Raw genomic sequence first — 23443 nt, 5'->3', positions numbered from 1 at the left:
ATATCTTGAAAACAATACATACAACTTGCTAAAAGAAGCTCCCCATGCCTAGCAAATTTGTCTTTCCTATTAATAAAATATTGAAAAATGTTACACTATATTGTCACCCATATGAAAATGACATCTAATTTTTTTTCAAATAGAAAGCATAAAAACTAGTTAATATGACATATCGTGTCGTCCCATTCAAGCAAATTTCTATGACATAACACATTTAATAAAACAAGAATCCATTCATCAATGAACAACATTAATATATATAAATAACATATTTATATCTAGCAATGACAAGCTCCATCTTTAAATAATTATATATGAAGTTTTTAAAGTGAAAAATACAATAATTTAGTTAATTATTTGATCATTGCATACTTAAGATATCACAACTAGTGAAAACCCATTCTTATCAGTTCTTGTCGATAGGCAGGATACTAACGCAACAGTTGCATACATTTGACATTTGACTTCGTCCAATCACCGTAAAGTATTTCTTAGCTTTTCACGTCTTGCAAATGGTTTCATAATTAAATAGATTTAATAATTGTGCTAAAATTATTTATTCTTACTATCATTAGGTGATGTCGTTGAAATTATTCTCTTTTTCTATAAGAGAAATTAATAAAAATATATTTTAGAAGTATAAATGACATTTTCAAAGGCATCACTATTCTAAATATTGTGACAATGCGTAGGGCCATTAACAAAAACTCGTGGCTGAATTGTTGCAGTTGACATCGTTCTCTGCGACCACTCCTTGGGACTCCATTTGACCTTGTATGGCATGACCTTTGAATTACTAAAAATTTCCTATATAAACAAGCATAGAATCAAATTCCTCTCCAAATGTATTGCACATTTTCTCTACATTTGCCATGCATTGACACACGATGATCAAATTAATCCTTCAAATCTTCAAAACATAATAATTCGTTATGAATATAATACTTGCTAAAGCAATCTTCATAACTGTAGTGTTCACAAATTGCACCCTTTGCAATTTCAACCGTATTTGGGTCTTCACCTCAGTGTTTGCACCCTCGACCCAATTAAAGACCTAATTATGCTCTTGCACATCACAAATGGCATCTAAACTCAAATTACACCTCATTTGGCACCTTATGCCTACCCCAGAATAGGGAAGGACCATAGCACCATGCCATGGTCCTCCCTAAATTGGGCTCAATTTGACCCCTTGGTCCTATTTCAAAACACTTTCAAAATTAAGCGAGATTTCCCTCTTTGTGTTGGCTCATGTCGGAAAATTAGCTAATTTCACTGATGGGCAAGTGTATAAAGAGGATTTCCCCTCTCATTTGGAGACACACACATGATATCAAGCACACATGAGATCAAGCATTCAAGCAATTGAGCATCATCAATCTTCTTTCAACTTAGGAGCAGCAGTAAAGTCAAGTTTCAAGCATTGGAGGAGACATTATTCATCCCATTTTGTTGAAGACTTCCTAAACCCTAATTCCATGTGGAGGCAAGCAAAATTTCACAAGGAGGTACCATAATTCAATTTCAATCATAATTCAACATTTCCCTCAAAAGGAGATCCTTTCCTTTCAATCATTGCAATTACATTTATTTCAATTTCATGGTTAATTCAAAAATCGGGCTTTGACCTAAGGGAAACCCCTATTCCCAATACGTTTCCCTTTCTTTCTGTGTGTAGGAAATAGGTACAGAGCTGTACTCCTCGAATTAGGCTCCATTCACAACGATTGATCATCTCCCTTTGGTGTGCGAAAAGTTTAGAGGATCGTTGTGATGCGCCACGGTGCCAACAAATATTGAGTAGTTTCAGAGAGTGAGTTCGATTTGACTTACATTGCTTGATTCCAGGTGCATGCGAAAATCTTGCAACTGTAGCTCACTATTTTCATGCTTTTACCTTCATTTTTCAACATTTTACTTAATTTGAGCACTTCAACTCACAAAAGAGGAAATTCCCTTCAATCCAAATTCACTTAGCGTTTAGTCTTGATCTGATTCATGACTAAATCTAGTGAAATCCTCATCCTCTTTTGAATGTAAAGGCCCAAAGTGAAAAAAATCTCTAGTGGTCCTCATTCCTTGGGTGAAAACCCTAGGGAATCATTCCCCCCCTTTACAATAACTTCAAATTTAAGTGAGGGGTTTCTAAAATTTAAAGCTCACAATACAAGTTTCTTTAAAACTTCTTAACTCAGTTAAATTGAGAGCTCTAAATCCAGAGATAGCTAATCATAGAAAACCTTGCAACTGCCCAACGCACATGCCCAATTTGCTCAATGGCGTATGAGGAGAACTTGTATAGATGGAGCATCTATTGCCTTGTGTTCCAAATTTTGGTTCTGAAATAAGGGATTCTCACTTCCCACACCCAATTATCCCAGAATGATCAATTAGCCATATTTCATCTGTGTGTAATTAATTGTATGACTGAACCATGAGCATCTTCACAAGATATATAGTTTCATTATCAACATTAATTCAATGCTTAGACGTAATCAACATTTTATTTTGTAAAGCTTCATTCTATGCTCATATTTAACTGACATTTTCCTTTGTAAAGATTCATATTTGAATTTTGTATTTAATTTATTTATCTTAATTTTTATTTTAAATCTAAATTCCAAAATTATTTTAATAAATTATATATCAATTTAATAAAATAATCAATCATTTTTTTTTATAAATTATATATATCTTTTAACATTTTAATCTTGCTATATTTTCAGCAAATTTAGTACTAGTATTCTTATTTTCTGTTTTTGTCTTTGCTCAATATATTTTCAAGTCTGATTTTAGGAATGTACTGTGATTAAAAATGATAAATATGTGATACTTACCACTTCTCTCGTGTGTACCATGATGTTCAATGCCATCTCCATTGCTGTTAACTTTAAATTGTTGTCAAACAAATGTGTGTATGCAACATACACCAATATCTCACGTACAATATAAATGACAATAACTAGGACCCACAACCATAATTCAATACATTTCACCACTACTAGTCCAAACGGTAATCTAATTTAAATCTCCTGATTCCCTCAATCTTCGCCTAAATTTCCCCCACTTTGCCCTCCACTCTTTTCCCTCCTCCTAACCACTCCTTGCTTTTATTCTCTCCTCTAAACAGAAAAAAAATATTGAATGTTACAATTTCTCACCTTAACAAACATCTTACCTCTCCCTTTTCTTTTCTACCCTCCACCACTAACGCAATCCACAAGAACATTACATTAAAACATAAAACATAAATTCCCATACCCTCTACATCTAAATAACTACTACATCCTAATATTAAACTTGTACAAATTCTACCAACATTTAAAAACTTCTCGACTTAAAATGAAAACTCTACCCTATAATAAAACCCATACAAATACACTGATTAACAAAACTTTCCATACCTATATTCATTCATATTAAAACTCCATCGACGAATACAAGTTACTCGAAACCCAAGTACCCTAAACCCTACGAAAAACCTAAGCAAGAAGTCCAAAAATGGGAAAATGTGAAAAGCACAAAATTGTAAAAGCGGGCAAAGTTATCAAGCGGAAGAGCTGCGCAGCGCAGTTTTAGTTTGGGTTGGGCGGGCACGTTGAAACTTTTTCCTACAGACATTATAACATTTACAATCTCCTCTGTATATCATTTTCAATTTCTACGTGGCTTCAAAGGTACTTTTTTCATCGCAAACCTTTTGCCGTTACGCTGATGAAATTTATATATTTTTCTCTTCGCCAGCCCCTTATTCTACATTTGAAGAAGAGGTGTTTTTAAGGTTTTTAGATTTGTACAGTACTTAAATGAGGATAAAATACAGTGGAATTTTCATATTCTCGGTTTTGAACTGGTGACCAGCTGCCAGCAAGTAAAAAATTAGATGATGCTGTTACAATCTCTGTATTTGATTTCCAATTAAAGCCATGGATAACATAATTTTAATGGGAAAAAGAGAGAAAACATTAATTGTTCATGAAGAAATCTTAGGGTTTTCCTTCAAGCTCAGGTTGATACGTGAATAATTATTTCTGTTGCTATTGATTTAAGCCTGCCGGAATTGCTGTAATTCAGACTGCTTGTCTGTGATATATGTAATAAGAGACATAACTTGATGCATTTTAACGTTTGCAGGACAATTTTTGGCCCATTACTTTCTCATCGATTTTAAAGACAAGCACGGAGTTGGAGATAAGAGCCTGATAAAATTTTGAAGCTGTGACGGCCTTTGGCCGTGAGTGGATGGGATAAACTGGCGTCCCCAGGAGAAGTAGTGGTTGTTGCCTCACCCGTAGATGCTGGTATCACTGGTTGGGACTTAGCAACAGGTGCAGAGCGTGTTCATCTTAGATCCTGTTCTTCATCTCGCCATGGATTAGCTGCAGTTGGGCTGCACTTTGTCGCTGCATCGCAAATACAGAAAACCTCCACTTCTGCTAGTGGGGCTATATTTTGTTGGGCATGGAATAAGGTACAATTTTTTCAGTGAGGAACTGTGATTGATGACATTTTATGGTTTTCCTCTAAAGCAATAGATATCTATTTTGCAATTTATAAAAACAAAGTAACATTCCTTGTGTTTTTCCATTCATAACTAATTTTGCAATCTAGAAAACTAAAGCAATCTTAGTTGTGTTTTTCGATTATGCCTCAATCAGAGAGGGATCTATAGGGGTTGTCATCCAAACCAGAAGGAACATGCTTACAGATACAACCATAAAAGCTTTTGCACCTCAGAGAACTAAGGAAAGACTCATACCACATGATTGAATATCAACATCAGAATAAAGATCACAAACCACTAACACAAGAAGATCACTATAACGAAGCCAAATAAACAGAATGCTGAAGGGCAGGCTCGACAGAAAAGCACACAAAAAATAAGGCTCAAGAAGCAGGCTTTCCGTCTCAAGCCTCTGACTGACGGTTTTCCGTCTTCATCCTGCAACTTCTCATTTTCTTAGAAGTATTAGCTAGCATTAAAATCCCCATGGAAGTGACTTCCCCAAGCAATCCAGCACATCCTGATTTGATGGGAAATCATGAAGTAAGCAATCCTCTTTTTACCAAGCCAAAACCTCATCGCTATCTGATGCCTGATGATGAACTTTCAAAGAAGCAGAACAATTCTTCCAATTAAATTGTGCTGGAGTATCCATTTCTATCCAACCATTTTGGATTCTCAGACAACAATCTGAATCCTCTTTCTAGCTTGACAGAAAGTACCTATGATTCCTCCAAACAGTATCTTTGTTTGGCATCCCCTGTTTAGGAATCCTTTTCTGCCATAAAAGTTTATTTCGCTGACGAACCCTCTGAGGAGAAGAACAATCAGATCTTTATGCCCGATCTAAATGCATAAAGCATCTTACAGGCTTTCTCATCTGCACAGTTAGATTCTAACATGCTTGATTCAATTGTTTATTTTAATGAGCTATGCAGGCAGCCAGGAATATCACTTTGATTGCTTATTCTAATGATAACTTACATTTATTAGACTTCTAAAAATTTAATAATTTAATACTGATATAGCTTAAGATCTTTCGCAGCTGGAGGCAGGACATATAAGATGCTAGTAATAAATAAAGTATGGCTGAAAACGATTGCACTTTGTGATAATTTTTTTAAATGACAGCTTTCTTCATGACTTTGTCATATAGATTAAGTGTTGTGTGTTGGCTTTGACGTTCTTTCTTCAGCGTGATTGCCTTGCTTTCTACACGATGTCACTTGTGAGTGTAGGATTTTATCCTCATTTTACTAGCCTGCGTTGTAGTTTTGCACAGGAGAGGCTTATGACTTATGGAATATGGTTTACATTCCTTTTTTAATAGTTGTTGATGGTGTGTTGAAAACACCTAAAAGTATCATCCAAACATTTGTTCCTCCTACTACTTTCATAAATGCATTCTGGCATTGTGTCAAGGTTATGTGCAAGTGCTTAATTTGAACCTACCATCTGAATGTTATCAGATTCAGCAGACCACATAGGATAGCGACAAATAGAAGGGACATTCTGTGTGCATCTTGATTGTGATTACAATGGTTTTAGCTTCCAGATTTTATTTATTTGTTAAATTGGAACAACCATAGATTAACTGCTTTTCTTTGGTTGTTCTTTGAGGAAGAAATGCAAGAGATATATTGTTCGCATGCCTGGTTTATGAAGGCTAAGGAGCCTATGAATTGACTAAGAGGCTTCAGGACTCTGAAGAACATATCCCCTACCATTTCTGTAGGTCTACTCTCCATAATCTGTATGACAGATTGCAGGGCAAACTTATTAACAATTCATCACCTAGAAATTGCCTGATGGTAACCAAGGTTAAAGTCCGGCCTAGTCAGATGGCTCACACATTACCCCCACTGCAGATTTTTTTTCTTTTTTCTGTTGTATATAATGTTCCATAATTTGCTCAAAATATTCAAAATTAAATACAGAACACAACATTCAAAATTAAATACAGAACACAACTGATTATTGATAATTTTGTTCGAAATGTTGAAGATAAATTAAAACGTTTTGTATCTGTTCACCCATTTTTTTAATCTGGGCTTGTTACAGCTGGGTGCAACCAACACATAAAAAAAATTAAATATAGAACACAGCTGATAACTGATTTTTTAATGTAAAATGTTAAAGATAAATTAAAATGGTTTGTATCTGTTCAAAATACATGTTGGAAAAGTGTATCGTACACCTTGCATAATGACATTATTGTTATTTTTGTTAGGAATGTGTGTTGTATACCTTGTGTAATAACATCAAACATTGTAAGTTGTGGTTGTCATGGAATGGTATGCTACACTTAGTTGTTTGGTTGATTTCACTTAGTGTAATTCTGTATGAGACATTGGAATTGCAAACATATTTGGGGGTTACAATTGACAAGAAAAGAGACAAAGTATCAGAAGGTGAAAGGTCACATGGGTGAACGAGAATCACAAGATGCCTTGGAATGTGAAGGGACTCTTGGGAGATGATACAAGTCACACCTAGGCATTTGGTTTCATTTGTGGAACATTAAGTCACGTGTGGGGCATGACAAGTAATATGCAACTCATGAGTGAAGACTCATGGCCCATGTGTTTGTACCTATTGTATTGTAAAACCACTTGATGTTTCTTATGAGCTTTGTGCTTATAAATATAAGCTCATGTCATTGTAAGGACACACAAGAAAGTTTCAAGTTGCATATTGTTGTGATTGGGTCTAGAACATAGTTCAAAAACTTAGACTAGGTGCAGACCTGGCAGCCCAATTTTTTGACTTGTTCTTGGCGAAAAATCAGCAAAGGGAAGATAGTGACACTATAAAATAGAAACTAACGCATTTAGAGAACTTGAGTCTATTCTGATCGTCAGTTTGCCATAATTCAAATATTACATATACCATCATATGACTCTCAAACAATAAATGATATAGTTCCATTGATTCTTGGAATGGGGGGGATGAAGGGCTTGGATTTTGGGACAACAATAAGTGGGGGTTTAGGCCTGGACCCCTGTTGGGTTGAGGGGCAGTCTCTCCAGTGCAATACAGGGCAGGGTCTAGAGGCAAAGCCCTCACGATCAGACCAAATTAAGGCATTGAGACTAGACAAACCTTTATGCTTGCACACCATCTTTATTTCATAATGCATATATACACATACATACATAATAGTATATATATAATACATATGCACACACGCACATACATCTATATTCTATATATATATATACACACATACATACATACATCTATTTATACACACACACACATATATATATATGTATGTATGTATGTACATACATACATACATACATACATACATATATATATGTGTGTGTGTATAAATAGATATGTATGTACATACATACATACATATATATATGTGCGTGTGTGTATAAATAGATGTATGTATGTATGTGTATATATATACATATATATATGTATGTATGTATGTATACATATATATGTGTGTATGTATATATGTATCTACATACATACATACATACATATATATTATACTGGATAATATATAGCATTTAATTTATAAAAAAACTTTGGCCCATCGGTAGATAACACCACCGCTTTCTTGATTGCCACTTTGAAATATGCAATCAGAGCCGCTTTGGAGGAATCGATTTTGTTTTTGATCTTTGCTGACTGCTGAATCAGAGCCGCAGCGAATCGAAAGCCACACCGGACCTGAATTTGGACTTGGCACAAACCCGGACCCGCATCCAGAGTTAAAGTGCCGAACTCGGTAACTTAGGAAAATATACAGTGCAAAATTATATAGAGAAAGCAATAAACCATAAACACAGATTTATGTGGAAAAACCTGGTAAAAATATACTAGGAAAAGATCCATGGGCAAAGATCTTTCGTATTATATTTCTTAGGAATTTTCACAGTTACAACAATCTTCAAAAGTGTCCAGAAAACAGGACTTCTAATAGCATTTTATATCCAAGTTGTAGGGTCCTAATTGAAGACAACATTCCAAAATAGGAGGTATGACTCATGCAAGTGCATGTCAGACAAGTGTCCAAATGGCTAAAACTAGCAAGTCCCAAAAATTTTGAGTGGCCATGTAAAATGGCAAAACCCAATACAACTGCTTGGACTGGAAACTTAGAATTTTCTTCCTTTAAAATAAAGCATAAACTCTTGTAGGTGGTCTACAATTGACAAATTGAGGTATATTGAGAGCCATTAGATCAATATTGCCTTTTAGTTTCTTTATCTCCTCATCCTTCTGTTGGATATCTGAATCAAATTTTAATTACATTTCCTCTTTCTCTTTATTCCACTTCTCTTCCTGCAACTTCAATTGCTGCACTTGCTTCCATAGATGTACGGAAATATTTGGCCATGAAAAACTTTTTGGAGTCAACTATACAGCTCTTGGCCGTCCCATTCTAATACATTCCCCTGTTGCAATAGCAGCCATTTGGGCCAATTGCTCCAAACTAGATTGCTATAGGTATAGTAGTGGTTCTTCTTTTGGTTGTTCTCTCCTATTTGAAATCTCTAGCTGGAAGTACGACTGCTGTTCCCCTTCTGGTTGTGTTTCCCAATCTTGAATCATCTTATCAAATGAATTTTTCTCAGTACTATATTCAGGGGATGATGATACCACAAAGTGAATTGGGTGGTCTCGTTGGATGAACAAGTACTCCCTTTCATAATTTGTTTTTGATTCAATTAGCAATGGTTGTGGCTTTGTGGGTACCGTTTTTTGTGGTTGCCTTTTCCTTTTTAAGGCGGTGTGACCGCCTGGAGGGTTTTGAAGTGGCTTTCTTATGTCCACTCCTAATAGAGGGTTGAGCTACCTTTCTTTTTCTTGTGGCAAGTGCAGTTGTAGCCATAGGCTTAGAAGAAGGCGAGTCTTTTTGAAGGAGTCTCTGAAGCAAAGGATGTGGCTTGTTTGGAGTTTGATGGCTTTGAGCAAGTACATCCTTGCTAGGAGGGATTGTAGATTTTGAAGAGGCTGTCGGTTCAAGGGAAGCTTCATGCACAAAAGAAGTTGCTCTTGTCGAAGAAGCTATAGGCTCAGATGATGCTATGGGTTCTTCATTTCTTTGTCCTACCCCTGAACACTCATTCTTGCAGTTTGCTTAAATGTCAGTGGCTGGCCATGAGGCCCAACATTTATCCATCTTACCCTTTTTGTTATAATTTTTTTTTCCCAATGCATATTGGGGAAATGAATGTTTAGATTCGTTTTAACCAGTAATTGTTTTAAATAGTGATGAGATAATGCAGTAGCTTTACCCTTCTGAAATTCCATGGTCATGTGTGACAACAGGTGGCAAAGAAAATTTGAAATGGATTGTATATAACAAAGTGTGTCTTCCTTCACAAGTAAGATATTTTATAATATAAATTCCAATGCATGCCCACCTCGAGGGTAAGGAAAGATGCTTTGTACCTTGCAAAGAAGATTCAAGTTGCCTGTAGAGCATAAGAAATTTGTTGTGGGTTGCAACTACTTTAGGATGAGCTGAGAATTTCTCCCTATAGTAGACAATCCAGTCACTTTTGTAATTGCAGCCTCTAAGGCATTTACTTGCAAGTTCTAACCACTGCAACATTGTTCTTTAGTTTCTGGGTGAAAAGTTTAGCTATTTCATCATCATAGCTTGTTAGTCGTTGGAAATAATCAAGCCATCCTCCTTGTCGAAAAATCGACAAGCAATTCCCATCATTTAGGATCATTGTATGATTTGTCGGTTCCCTTCTCATTGGGTCACTACCCATTTTGTAACAATTCAAACTTTGTAGCTTTACCCTTGTATTTTCCTATAATGAGTTCTGCCTTGTCCCCTTTTCTTATTTTGTGTTGAACAACTTGTTTGAACCATAGATGCAATAGTCTGCAAAAAATCATGATTATACCTGATTAATCCTGAATCCAAGAGCTACCCGATTTATTCCTTGAAAAAACCCCAATTCACAAAAAAACCGTTGACCCAATTTCAATGATATTTTGCATTTAAATCATGTTAAAAACCCCCAAAAATGGCAAAAAAGTGAAAAAATCATTGAAATTACTTGAAAAATCCTAGAAAAACTCGTGAAATTATTGAATTGCTTAGAAATATGATTGATCCAAGATGAAATCAGAGTCAGTGTGGAATCAATGTTGAAAAAGTTTGTTATTTTGTCCATTTTTGGGGGGTTCATCATTCCACACACTTCACTTGTTCAAACCCACAAGCTCAATAACCCAACAAAGGCAGAATGCCCATGAGCTCAATGGCCCAGCAGGGGTTTGAACCTTGGTGGCTGCCTCAACAATGGATTGTTTCTACCACAACACTAAACATCCAAAGACATATATAATATATATAGATATAGATATTTGATTTTTAATTTATAATTGAGAGAGTTAATTTTTGCTCAAACAAAGACATACAATTCATTATGTGAGCAATATATCCAAAGTGCTCCACGAAATAAATCTGAATGACAACAAACAAGCTTAGTTGTAATAAAAGAGCTTCCAACATGCCATCATTAAATTTTGTCTCTACTTAAAATAGTAGTTGCAAGCTAGGTATTGCCAAAACCAGTGGCTTGCTAATCTTTTACTTCAGCTAAACAAATGCCTTTTGTTGAATTCTACCCCAAATAAAAGACTCACCAATTGCCATCAGGGAATATAAAGCATTGCAACTGTGGAATATGATTTGATAAGCTTTCTCAAATATTGAACTACCCATAGAAAACTCCTTGCCTCAATCACAATGAAAGTCTTGGATCACTTCAAAATGGCTTCCATGTTTACTAAATTCCTAACAATAGCTGGATCTCTATTTGATAAATTTTGATTTCAGCTACTTCATAGAGTCAGCCTAAGTCACAAGGTTCGAATTCGGCAACAATTAAATTCAGATGAAATTCGGCAAAGTAAAAATTCGACATTAAATTCGACTAATATAAATAAATAATTTTATAAAATTACTAAAATAAATAATCTTTAATATATTAACTTTTATATTTTATATATATTAATAATAAAAAATCTAAAAAATCTATTTTAAAATATTAAGTTTTAATCTATAACATTAATATATTAAAGAAGAAAAGACAAAACAAAATTAAACAATTGTTTTTTTTTTTTGATCGGTAAGAGGCCGAGGCCAAAATTTTTTATTAATTATTTGAAATTTACATTGCTCCACTCGTGCGGGCGCCGGTAGGAAAGAGTGGAGGCGAGAAAACCTCCGGCCTTGCGTGGGACCATAGTCCAGCCACTAATACAATAAATTCCAAATTTTGATGCAACACTACTCCGGGCCAGGGTGATTAGGAGGGGTGTTTCTATTTTACCCCTCCTTTACAAGCCCTAATTTACAAGTTTCAGATTTTGAATTTCAGAAATCATTTGTCCCTTCAACTCCTCCTGCATGGCTTTGAATATATTCTTCGATTGTAAATACTATCCTTAAATAGCTCAAAAAAATACCTGTTTGGCCTGCATGGTTAGTAATTAAAACACTAGGCAGATATGTTAGTATCGATCAATCCTTTATCATGAAAGAAATTTTAAGTGTCCATCTAGAGAGATTCTTTAGTAAAATATTCTGTGAAACCTATCCTCACAGAATATGCATAAGAGATGAAAAACTCGAAACTGAGTGTATAGCCAAGACTTTATCAGTTAGGGGATCTCCATCTTACCACTCTTGTTAATGCTCCTGGATGTGCTCCTTGAGAAGGATGAGATCCAGGCTACAATAACAACAGTAAGTAAGTGGGATTCAGTCAGTCTCCCCTCCCTATCCCCATTATTTCTAGCAAAGAGGATGACGGCGTGTGATTATACCCTGCAGGCAATAAATTTCTATCCAGACCCCGAATTAGCTCCCTGAAACCATAATCTTAAGATATGACAGGCTAGTGGTGCTAGAATACTCACATAGAAACGAATTCTAAAATAAATATCATCAGAGTAGTAAATACTAGAAAATCCATACAATCAAGTGCTTTGCTAATGTCTGAAGTAAATATACAATTTACTGGGTTTGCAGAGCAAAATGCTACATTATGACTATGTATACATTTGTCTTAAAGAATCAATGCTCACTACTATATTGCCTCATTCACAGTTAACTATAGGTAAAATCCTATTTTACTAGGGATGGTAGACAGCTTAAAAAACCAGTATAATCAGACATTTTAGTGGAGAAATTATCGCCTGCCACAGTGACCTTGATCTATTATCTAGAGTGATACCTTATTAAGACTGAAGATAAGAATGTAAGAATACGAAGGTTGCATACTAAGAGAAGGCAAGAATCTGCAAATTTACCTTACTTAATGTAAATATAGTTATATAGGTTGATGTTTAAGAATAATCTTGAAAGATGGCCGAGAGTATATATATATATATATATGAATATGTATATCTGTATTAGTATATGAGTATAAATATATAAGAATCTATATATATATATATATATATATATATATATATATATATATATATATATATATATATATATATATATATATATATATATATATATATATATATATATATATATATATATATACGTATACATATGTTAGCATGTATACCTATGTATATATATATATATGAATATGCCAATATATGGATTTATGACTATGAATGAGTTTAAATATGAGTTTATATATATATATATATATATATATATATATATATATATATATATATATATATATATATATATATATATATATATATATATATATATATATATATATATATATATATATATATATATATATATATATATGAAAATATGTTTGTATATATTTGGGAATAATTATGAATATCTGTATATATCTATTTATATATATAGATAGGTATGAAGATATGAATGTGTATATATTCGTAGAAAGAGATTTGTGTTAATGAGGGCCTTAGGATGACTCCTGGAAACTAAGACTACCAGTACCCGTATCAAAGCACAAAAACCCTTATAAACGCAGCCTCAAAGCATAATTGACACTTTCCCCTTTTTAGCCTAGAAACATAAGAAAGACTTCGGAAAGTAGAATTCTTTCAGAAAAAACAAAGATTGAAATCCATATTTTGCCTTTATGTAAACACTTACTTTATATTCCTCCTAGCTAAATAGCTCCATGTCTTCGTATATCAAAAAACAGCCAAGTAAAAAACCAAGTCAAGTCTAAAAGTTTGAAAGATCATCTATGCAACATTCCTTTTCAAAAAAGGATAAAAAGGCTGTTAAGCGTAATGTCTCTAAGTATTCTTTAACTTCTAAAAACAAAAAAGATTATATCTAATAACGAGACCTCGTCCTTGAAGAATGCCATTCCAGGGCCATTATCCTTTCTTGCTCGTCTTGTGGGGGGGACGAGGCCCAGAGCCCTCTGGTGCTTCTGCTGAGAGGGCAATAGGGGAATGAGGGATAGGCATGTGATCAGGGACGACCGTGATATTTTCCACCTCCAGATAATTCTGCAACCACTTCTCCCGTGGGGGTTTCTTTACTTGGAGAATCCAAGAGAGAAATAGGAAATTCCTGCTTCTGACAGAGCGCAGAGCTTCGAAAGCCACTAGGTCTTCAATAACCAGAATAGGGAAACGAGGAACCGGGTTATTTTTCCTGATTAGGACATCATAGTCCCGTGGCTTGGGAGCTGTGAGTTCTTCATCTATATTAACCATAACCCGTTCCAATTCACCAAGAATGTCTTTAATGAAGACCTTTTTACATAATTTCGCCACCGTATCCCTATCCCTCTCAAAATACATTGCCAGGGCAAGAAACATTGCGGCAATATTTGAGTTGGCTCTGGTTCGATCCTCGTTCATAATGAAATCCTTCCCAAGAAATTTCATTACCGCTCCAGAAATCAAAGGGTTCTGTTGAACAAGAATACCTTTCAGCCTCTCATCCTTAATCTCACCAACAAAGGCCATCTGATGTTTCAACCCCATAAGTCTGAGTGTTGTATCCATTGTTGCTTAGCAAGAAGAAACTTAGCATTCCAAAATAGGACTCGCACTCTACAAGCTAAATAATGAGCAATTACTAAATAGTAAATATCAAACATGGAGTGTGAATTTCAAGGCGTAAGATCATTAATAGTAACCTTGCAGCCATCAAGCCTAGGGTAACTCAACTGTCCCATCACTGCGGAGACATAAACTCACCTTTCGCAATTAGCCGTCAAAAGGCATTGATCGAGAAAGGAAGTTGACGTGTGATATCCAACAATAATGATTCATACAGCCCCTAAAGCTCTCCAACTAAAGGGGTTTGGACAATGGAAAATATAGCTACGGATACCTAGAAAGGCTTAAATCTTAGAGGAAGGCTATCCTTACATTAATAATGTTAGCTTTATATCCATGCCACATATACTTAGATGAGATATGAAATCATGATTATAATCCTATACTTATTTGGTGTATGGATTAGTCTTCTTCTAATCCTCAAGCTTATCTAGGCGTGACATCGCGGCAATAGCTAAATTTAGGTATAGCCCAGAAAGAAGGGAAAATGATACCAATTACATCACAAAGTATCCATATGATTTAGAGCCTATCTGAGTAAGGTTAAAGGAGAAATTCCTCGAGGATTAATTAAATAATTGAATATTTAAACATTGGCTCTGAGGGTCTTGGATAAGCAATTTGGAGGATTTGAGCAATTAGGGCTGACTCTAAATCTAAAGATAGGCTTGCTGGGATCCGAACCTATCTTAGACATAAATAAGTTCAAAATATATGTTTATATATATATAAGTTTAAATCTTAATAAATCTTAATATATATATGTAAAACTTATACATGAAAATGTATTTATATATATATGTAGATATATGTATATAGATATATCTTTCTCAAGGATATGTGTATATATATATAACTTGAAGAAATATATGTGTGAATGTCTGTATATACACACATTTGTGCATGCATACATCCATACATACATACATATAATTGTATATATATATCTATCTATATGTATTAATGTATGAGTGTGTATGCAATTGTATCTATGTATATACACACACATGCATATATATCTAAACATGTATATATATACTATATATATTCATACATCCACATATATATATATATATTAGAGAAAGTTTTGAGGTCGCCCAGAATCTCTTCATAGATCTAAATATGGAAATGAGAACTCTCTAGGTATGCCTAGATATATCTGTGAGATTAATGATTCTCTGAACTGCATGGTTCAAGGGATGGTTTGAATATGGAGCTAAACCGAGGAGACTAAGGTCCAGACATGCGAGATGAGAGGGAATGAGGACAGAACTTGTCTTAGGTTGGCAAAGACAGGAGCTTGATGCCATCAGCCCCCATGTTGGCAAGCTCATCTGCCCTTTTATTACCTTCCCTATAGACGTGATTAACTGTGAACCTATCAAAACCTTTGCATAGGTCCATAGCCTTTGATAGCAAGGTATTAAGTTTCCAATTGGGCATGCTACCTTTTCTTAGAGCATTGACAACTATAGCCGAATCTCCCTCAATATCTAAGCATTTAGCTTCAAGTTTCTTGCATAAGAGCAAGCCTTCCACCAGGGCCAACAATTCTGCCCAGTTGTTTGTATTGATGCCAGCCGGAGAGGCAAGGGATGCTACTTCCTTGCCTTCCCAATTATGAACAACGCATCCTATCCCTGCTTGCCCTTGGTTGCCTCGAGAAGCCCCATCAAAGTTTAACTTCAGCCACCCTTCACCAGGGGGCTGCCATCTGCATGTTGCTCTAGATCGGAGGCTGGCCGGAGGGCCTTCACCTACAAAGGGGGGAAAGGACAAGCCCTTCCATCGTTTTTTAATCCTTTCATCCCAATAAGATATAAAAGCGTTTTTAAGTGAACCTGAGGTGAGTCTATTATTCACAAGCTCAGTGACAACTGACTCTATCTTATTGATGATTCTTAGGACATCTAGTTTTTCATTCTTAAAGATGCACCTATTTCTTTCTTTCCAAAGTTCCCACATTATGGATGATGGGAGAGCTCTTCATAAACCTTCAAAGAGACAACCACGCCTAAGTAGAGGCCAAGCCATGAGCATCCCTAAGATGGTGTTGGGGAAGGCTGCAGACCATTCAAGTTTATTGGTGAACCAGATCCAACATTGATGAGCAAAGGGACAGTTAAGGAGTATATGATTGGTGTCCTCCTCCTCTGCTTCGCATAGGGGACATCTACTAGGACCCTCATAGCCCATACGCTTAAATTTGTCCGCAGTGAGGAGTTTGCTTTGGATTGCTAGCCAAGAAAAAAATGATTGCCTTGGGCAGACAATTTCTATCCCAACAAAGATTCAATGGAAGTTCTACCTTAGGTCTTAAAACTGCTTTGGATATGTGAGAGTACCCATCCTTGGAATTGTATTCTCCTTTTAAGGAGCCTTCCCAAACGAGCTTGTCCTCATCATAACTTAGGATGAAGTTCCTAGAATTGAGAATTGACAAGAGTTTATGCTTGTCCCCCTCCGAGATGGCTTCATCGTCCCTTTCGATCCATTGCCAACCAACCCCTTCCTTTGAGGGGTGAGATAACTATTTAACAGGGGACCTCTTTTTGCTTCAAGAAGGGCTCGGGTAATCCCAAAGTCATGGATGTTTTCAATGGCTTTATATCCTCCCCAAGAATCTGACCAGAAGAGGGCTTTGTCCCCAGACCCCAGGTTCCAGGTTAGCCTATCTGAGATGATCTTCCTACAATCAAGCATAAAATTCCAAAGGCAGGAACCTCTGGGAGGGTTGGGCTCCCTGAAGATTTGGGATGGATCATCTCCATTAAGGTACTTGAGGTTAAGTAATCTTGCCCATTTGAGGTGTGGAAATCTGAATAATCTCCAAACCAGCTTTGCCCCCAATGCTCTACCTTGGTCTCGAAGGTCTTTGATGCCAATACCACCGTCCTCTTTGGGTGAACATATCTTGTCCCAGGAAATGAGTGAGATTTTGTGGTTGTTATCAGTTCCTTGCCAGAAGAAAGTTCTAAGATGCTTATTGATCTCAGCAAGTTTGGAAGAGGACAGCCGTTGAAGGGAAAGCTGGAAAATGGGCATAGCTGATAAGACCGATTTAACCAAGGTGGCCCTGCCAGCTGAGGAGAGCCATTTCCCTTTCCAAGTGCTGATTCTAGATTTGATCTTATCCATTAAGTTGTCCCATAAATTAGAGGGTCTCCTACCTCTGTCAAGGGGAATGCCTAGATATTTGCAAAGAAGGGATCCTATACTAATTTCCAGGACTTTGCAGATTTCTTTTTCTAAAAGGGGGTCTATGTTGACAAAAAGACAACAGATTTAGCTAGATTAACCTCTTGACCCGAGGCCATCATGTAGGAATTGAGAATATTTTTAAAGGCACGAGCCTCCCCCGTGTCACCTTGCCCAAAAAGCATAGTGTCATCCACGAATTGCTGGTGGGTAAAGGAGGGGAGGCCACTGGTGATGGGAATACCTTGGATCTTCCCCTTCTCTTTGGCCATCGAAATAGCTCTGCCTAGGGCTTCAGCCATAATAATAAAAAGGAAGGGAGATATAGGGTCACCCTGCCTAAGCCCTCTCGAACTACTAAAGAAGCCTTCCGGGGAGCCATTAACTAGAATCGAGAATTTAGGGGTGGATATGCATTCGAAGATAAGGTTGATCCAGGTTTTGGAAAAGCCAAAGGCCTCCAAGCATTTGCAGAGGAAGCGCCAATCAACTTTATCATAAGCTTTACTTATGTCCAATTTGATTAGCATGCTTGGTGATTTGTTAAGCTGAACCGAAAAAAATTAAAAAATTAAACAATATTACAATATTTATATGTTTTAATATGTTAAATTTTATAAAAAATAAAAAATAGGGTCGTATTTTAATAGCCACCCATTCACGTTGATTCCTTGAGGACAAATAAATAAAATATATTCAATAGTTAGAATATATTAATGGCCCCCTTTTAATAACGTGGGTTTTAGTTAGCAGATGAGAAGAGTTGCTCGATGGACGGGAAGACTTGCTCGTGGATACCTGTTCGATGGTTGTACGCACTGTCCATCTCATTCTGTCCTCCATTCCAGTGATGTGCAACACTTCGGCTTCACATAGGAGCTATTGCCATGACCTCCTTGCCATGATCTCCTTGGTGGTTCATACAGGAGCTATGGCCGTTTGATCGCTAGTATAGAATTGTTGCCCTAGGTTTCGAATATTCACTACATTTAAAAATATATTTCAATAAACAAACTTCAATGCCTTCTCTGTACGAATTTGGGCGAACTTAAACGAATTTTTAATATTTTTTATGAAGTTCGCTGAATTTCGAATTTCTACCTTGAAATTCGGCGAATTTTGTGACACAAGACTCAGTTAATCTTTGATCTCAGACTTAGACAACTATTTGGTGTATTTGGTGACTACCCTTTTAAAAAGTTGAATTCCGTGTTTACTAAATTCCTATAACAATAGCTGGATCTCTATCTGATAAATTTTGATCTCAGCTACTTCATAGACTCGGCTAATCTTTGATCTCAGACTTAGACAACTATTTGGTGTATCTGGTGACTACCCTTTCAAAAAATTAAATGAATATTTGCCTATGTAATCAGAAATATGAATATAAACAACAAAAATCTATTTTCTACTATTCATGGGTTAAACTCTATTTTATTTACTCTCTATATCTCTATGCTATGGAAATTCCCTTAAGTTTTAAAAAAAATAGTCTGTGTCTATTTTTCTACAATTTTTTATGAATTTTTAAAATCCAAATTTTACCCATTTTTTTCAAAAAATCTTATACTTTTGGTTTGCTGATTTTTTCCCAAACGATTTTTGTTGCTACGATATAAAGCATTGCAATTGTGGGATATGATTTGATAAACTTTCTCAAATATTGAATTAACCCTACAAAACTCTTGCCTCAATCACAGTGAAATTCTTGGATCACTTCAAAATGGCTTCCACTTTTACTATTTGTCTGTTAACTTTTGATCTCAGTTACTTAATAGACTTAGTTAATATTTGATCTCAGACTTAGACAACTATTTGGTGTATTTGATGACTGCCCTCTTAAAAAGTTAACTGAATATTTGCCTATTTAATCAGCAATATGAATATAAACAACAGAAAATTATTTTCTGGTTAAACTCTATTTCATTTGCTCTTTATATTCTCTATGCTATGGAAATGCCCTTTAAGAAAATTGTTTTTGTCTTTTTTTATACAATTTTTTATGTTTTTTTTTAAATCAATTTTTTCCCGATTTTTTCAAAAAATCTTATACTTTTGGTTTGCCGATTTTTTCCCCAAACGATTTTTGCTACTATAGTTTGAACTATCAGTTATGACTCCAAAATTTGTTTATTGTCGATTGGCATGAGAGAGTGTTACTGCATGTGTATGAATGACTACTGATTTGGTTCAAACACAAAGAGGAAGCTAATTACTTAATATCATGACAACTGGCAACTTGAATGTACATTGAAATGTACCTCATAGTAGGGTAACCTACATAGGTAGACAATAGATAGATTTTGAATTGGTAATCTAAGGTAATCCACCCCCACCCCCCAAGCTAAAGGATGACACGTGTCCTCACATGCTAGTTAATGGAGCGAGGCTTGAGGAATAGAGAGTATGGGGAGCACTATTTGTTGATTTTAGTGATCAGAATTAACATGACTCAGAAATAAATAAATACACACATACACAAGAACACCAAGATACCCTGGGAAAAACCTTCCTCTTGGAGGTGAAAAATCCAGCAACAATTCTCAGATCTTGATTAGGCAATAACCAATTGAATTTATAATGAGCTTCAACACTTGAAGCTAACAACAAACTAATCACAGTAATATCTTCAACCTAGGGTACACTGTAATAGCGAACTTATCTGCAAATGTTGCTGTTGATGATGTCGACAGCCCAATGATAGTTCAGTGACTTTCCAAATGAAGACTTCTGTCAGAAGGAGCAGTAGCAGAGAAGTTCGCTGCCCTTGGATGGAGTTTGCTGACCTTCCACAGGTGTTCGCTATGCTTCAAAGGTGTTTGCTGTCTTCTAAATATATTCGCTGTGCTCTCAATGATGATCGCTGTCTTTAGATGAGATTCGCCGATCACTGAAGGTAATTCGCTGATCACTGAAGACAATTCAGTGCTTGATGACAGATAGAAGGTATTCGCTGAATGTGTGTCTTAGCAATTGCATTAGCATTACATATATATGAGACTCTAGCCATCAGTTTGCCTTAGGTCGGCTAGGAGTCTAAATTACAATACACAAATATAAGTTGGCGCCAAAACCAAATAACCCCACACGTTAGGCAAGATAGGGTAGGGTTAACAAAACGTGCTAGGTGCAAGATAAACCCACAAGTTACATATGCTGCCCACATAGGGCATGATTAATACAAATATGTTTTACGCCTTTTAATGTCGATAGGCTCATACACATGCTACGTGTGCTAGGTCGGCCCTAGAAGGGCTCCGACCTAGCTACATACAACAACACTATTCATAATTACTACAGTAATGACAAAGAAAATGGAATGCAATTGATATTAAACAAAAATGTGAGAAATAATAATGACAATTCGTGAGAGAAATAGGCGTACCCCCCAAAGCTAAAGGATGACGTGTCCTCACATGCCAACTCATGGAGTGAGGCTTGTGGAATGGAGAGTATGGGAAGCACTATTCATAATTACGATAGTGATGACAAAGAAATGGAATGCAATTGACATTAAACAAAAATGTGAGAAATAATAATGACAAATCATGAGAGAAATAGGTGTACCACCCACATTAGTTTGGGAAAGATTTGTTGAAGTCCTTGTGTGAAAAGATAGTTGATGAAATCATAGAACGGGATAGTTGATGAAATCATAGAACGGGAAAAATTTATTGCATGGTAGAGGGCATGTCACTTTAAGAAGAAAGTGAAATGACAAGCCAATTGCGTTCATAAAAACTAACAAAACACACTGGAATATGTGCTGAAAAGCACTGATGGTTGTGGGAAGCATGGCTTTGTGTCGTTGAATGGTTGCATGTTGTGAATTCATGTAGACAGATGAAGTGGTAGATGGAGATAGCAATGTGGCAGTAGTGACAGGGTCCATAATGTATTGTTGAATGGACGACTTTATAGGTCCCTCGGCTAGTGACTACATGAACAAGTCCCATAGGTTCTGCGGCTAATGGCTGTGTGTAAAACAACCAGGGATTCTATTGCTATTGGAATTACTATGACAATGGATGGTCTCATAAGATTTTTCATTGGTTCCAACAGATGGCAAAGGGCGAACTGGCTGCATGTATGCCGTTGCAATACTTTCTCAAGATTTTTCATTGCTTCTTCATAAGTGTCACCATATGTGGTATAGTCATCCATATATACTTCCATTCAATCATGGGTCAAATCAGAAAATATGCATATATGCCTCAATGGAAGGATCAAATAAGCATATATGCCCCGTGGACAAGTGAATCTTGTCTTGTCCTGATCTTCTGGTGCAATTGTTATCTAATTATAACCACTGAACCCATCCAAGAGGGATGAGTATTTCTTTCTTGCTAAATAGTCCAAAAGCTGATGAATAAAAGGCAGGGGAAAGTGATTTTTTCTGGTAGTTGAATTAAGTTCTCTATAATCCACATGCACTCACCATTTTTGAACCTTTTTAGGGACTATCACAGGGGGTGAGACCCATTGATTGTTTGATACGAGATAGATGAAACTAGCATCTAAGAGCTTTTGTAATTTAGTCTTTACTATTTTGTGGACAACAGGATTTATTTTTCTTTGGGGTTGGTTGATTGGTCTACATTCTTCTTTGATGTATATTCTGTGTCTACATAGATTAGGATCTAGACCTTTCATGTCATGGTAGTCCTAGGCAAATGCTATTTTATGTATGTGCAACATAGAAATTAGTTCTACTTGCTGCTGTGTGCTTAGCTGATTGTTTATATCGAGAAATTTGCCTGGTGATATTTCAATCTGTTTGGTCAAGGCTATCATGGAGGTAGCGTCTAAGCAGGACATATTAAGATCATAGTTTTGTCGGGTGAATATTTTGTCACCAGCGTACTAATGGCAAAATATATGATTCACACACAACTATGTTGAGAAATTAATCTCTCCTCTCATCAAGGGGAGGTTCCCTTTGAAATTTCTTCTTTAATTAATAAGAAATCAAAATCTGTGGGTTGGTGTTGGGCATATAACTCCTTTTTTTCAGAGTCTATGTATTCTCCCTTCACCTTGTTACAATTTCTCTACCTCTTTAGATACTTAAAGAAAAGAACAATGTATCTAACAAACTACGCTAAAAGTTACTATCAAGTAGCACAAAGTCTCTCTTGAATGTAATAGTAACTCAAATTGATTATTACAAAAAGTTAGAAATTTAACTCGCAGCTCAAAGTCTTCGAGTATGAATTCCCACTAATTACTTAATTTATCAGAAAATTTCCCAACTATTTTGTTAGCTCAAAGTCTACTCAACACATTGGGAAATCTCTTTCAATAACATAGACAAATTTGCCAACGAGATTCTAATATATATAAGAATGATTGTGAGAACTAAACATAGGAGTAATTCCAATCACAACCACAATCTTCTACTCACTCAAAGTTGAGGTCTAATGGATTGCTTTCTTATATTACTGTGAATCCAATTTTACATCCAAAAAGCTCAAAGTCTTATTTGGCACAAAATTTCAGCAGAGTTTTGCTAAGCATATTCAAAGATAAATATTTACAAATCAGGTCCTCCTTATATAGGAAAAGAAGTTGAGAAAAAGGTGGGCACAATTGACTAATTCAACTGCACAGTCCCACTTGACTACAACTATTGCAAAAAATAAAAATGCAACTGCAAGAAAAATTGCAGTAACTAAGAATACAACTACATGAAAAGATAGTGTCAATGAGGACACTTTA

The 23443-nt window shown here is 35.8% G+C and overlaps 1 protein-coding gene across 1 annotated transcript in view; it reads left to right on the top strand.

Moving 5' to 3' along the window:
- Positions 1–4222: 4222 nt before the first annotated feature.
- The window catches only part of LOC131055185 (protein ROOT INITIATION DEFECTIVE 3), a gene marked incomplete at its 5' end in the record, with an annotated part of 101559 nt that continues 82338 nt past the window's right edge, over positions 4223–23443 (top strand). The window contains one exon of the mRNA XM_057989781.2: positions 4223–4471. Within this exon, the coding sequence (XP_057845764.2) occupies positions 4223–4471 (249 nt within the window). The remainder of the gene's footprint in view (positions 4472–23443) is intronic.

The sequence above is a fragment of the Cryptomeria japonica genome, chromosome 3, assembly GCF_030272615.1.
Source record: "Cryptomeria japonica chromosome 3, Sugi_1.0, whole genome shotgun sequence".
In the NCBI taxonomy this organism is placed as follows: domain Eukaryota; kingdom Viridiplantae; phylum Streptophyta; class Pinopsida; order Cupressales; family Cupressaceae; genus Cryptomeria; species Cryptomeria japonica.
Note: the sequence above shows the minus strand (reverse complement) of the source record. Positions and strands in the feature narration are given on the sequence as shown.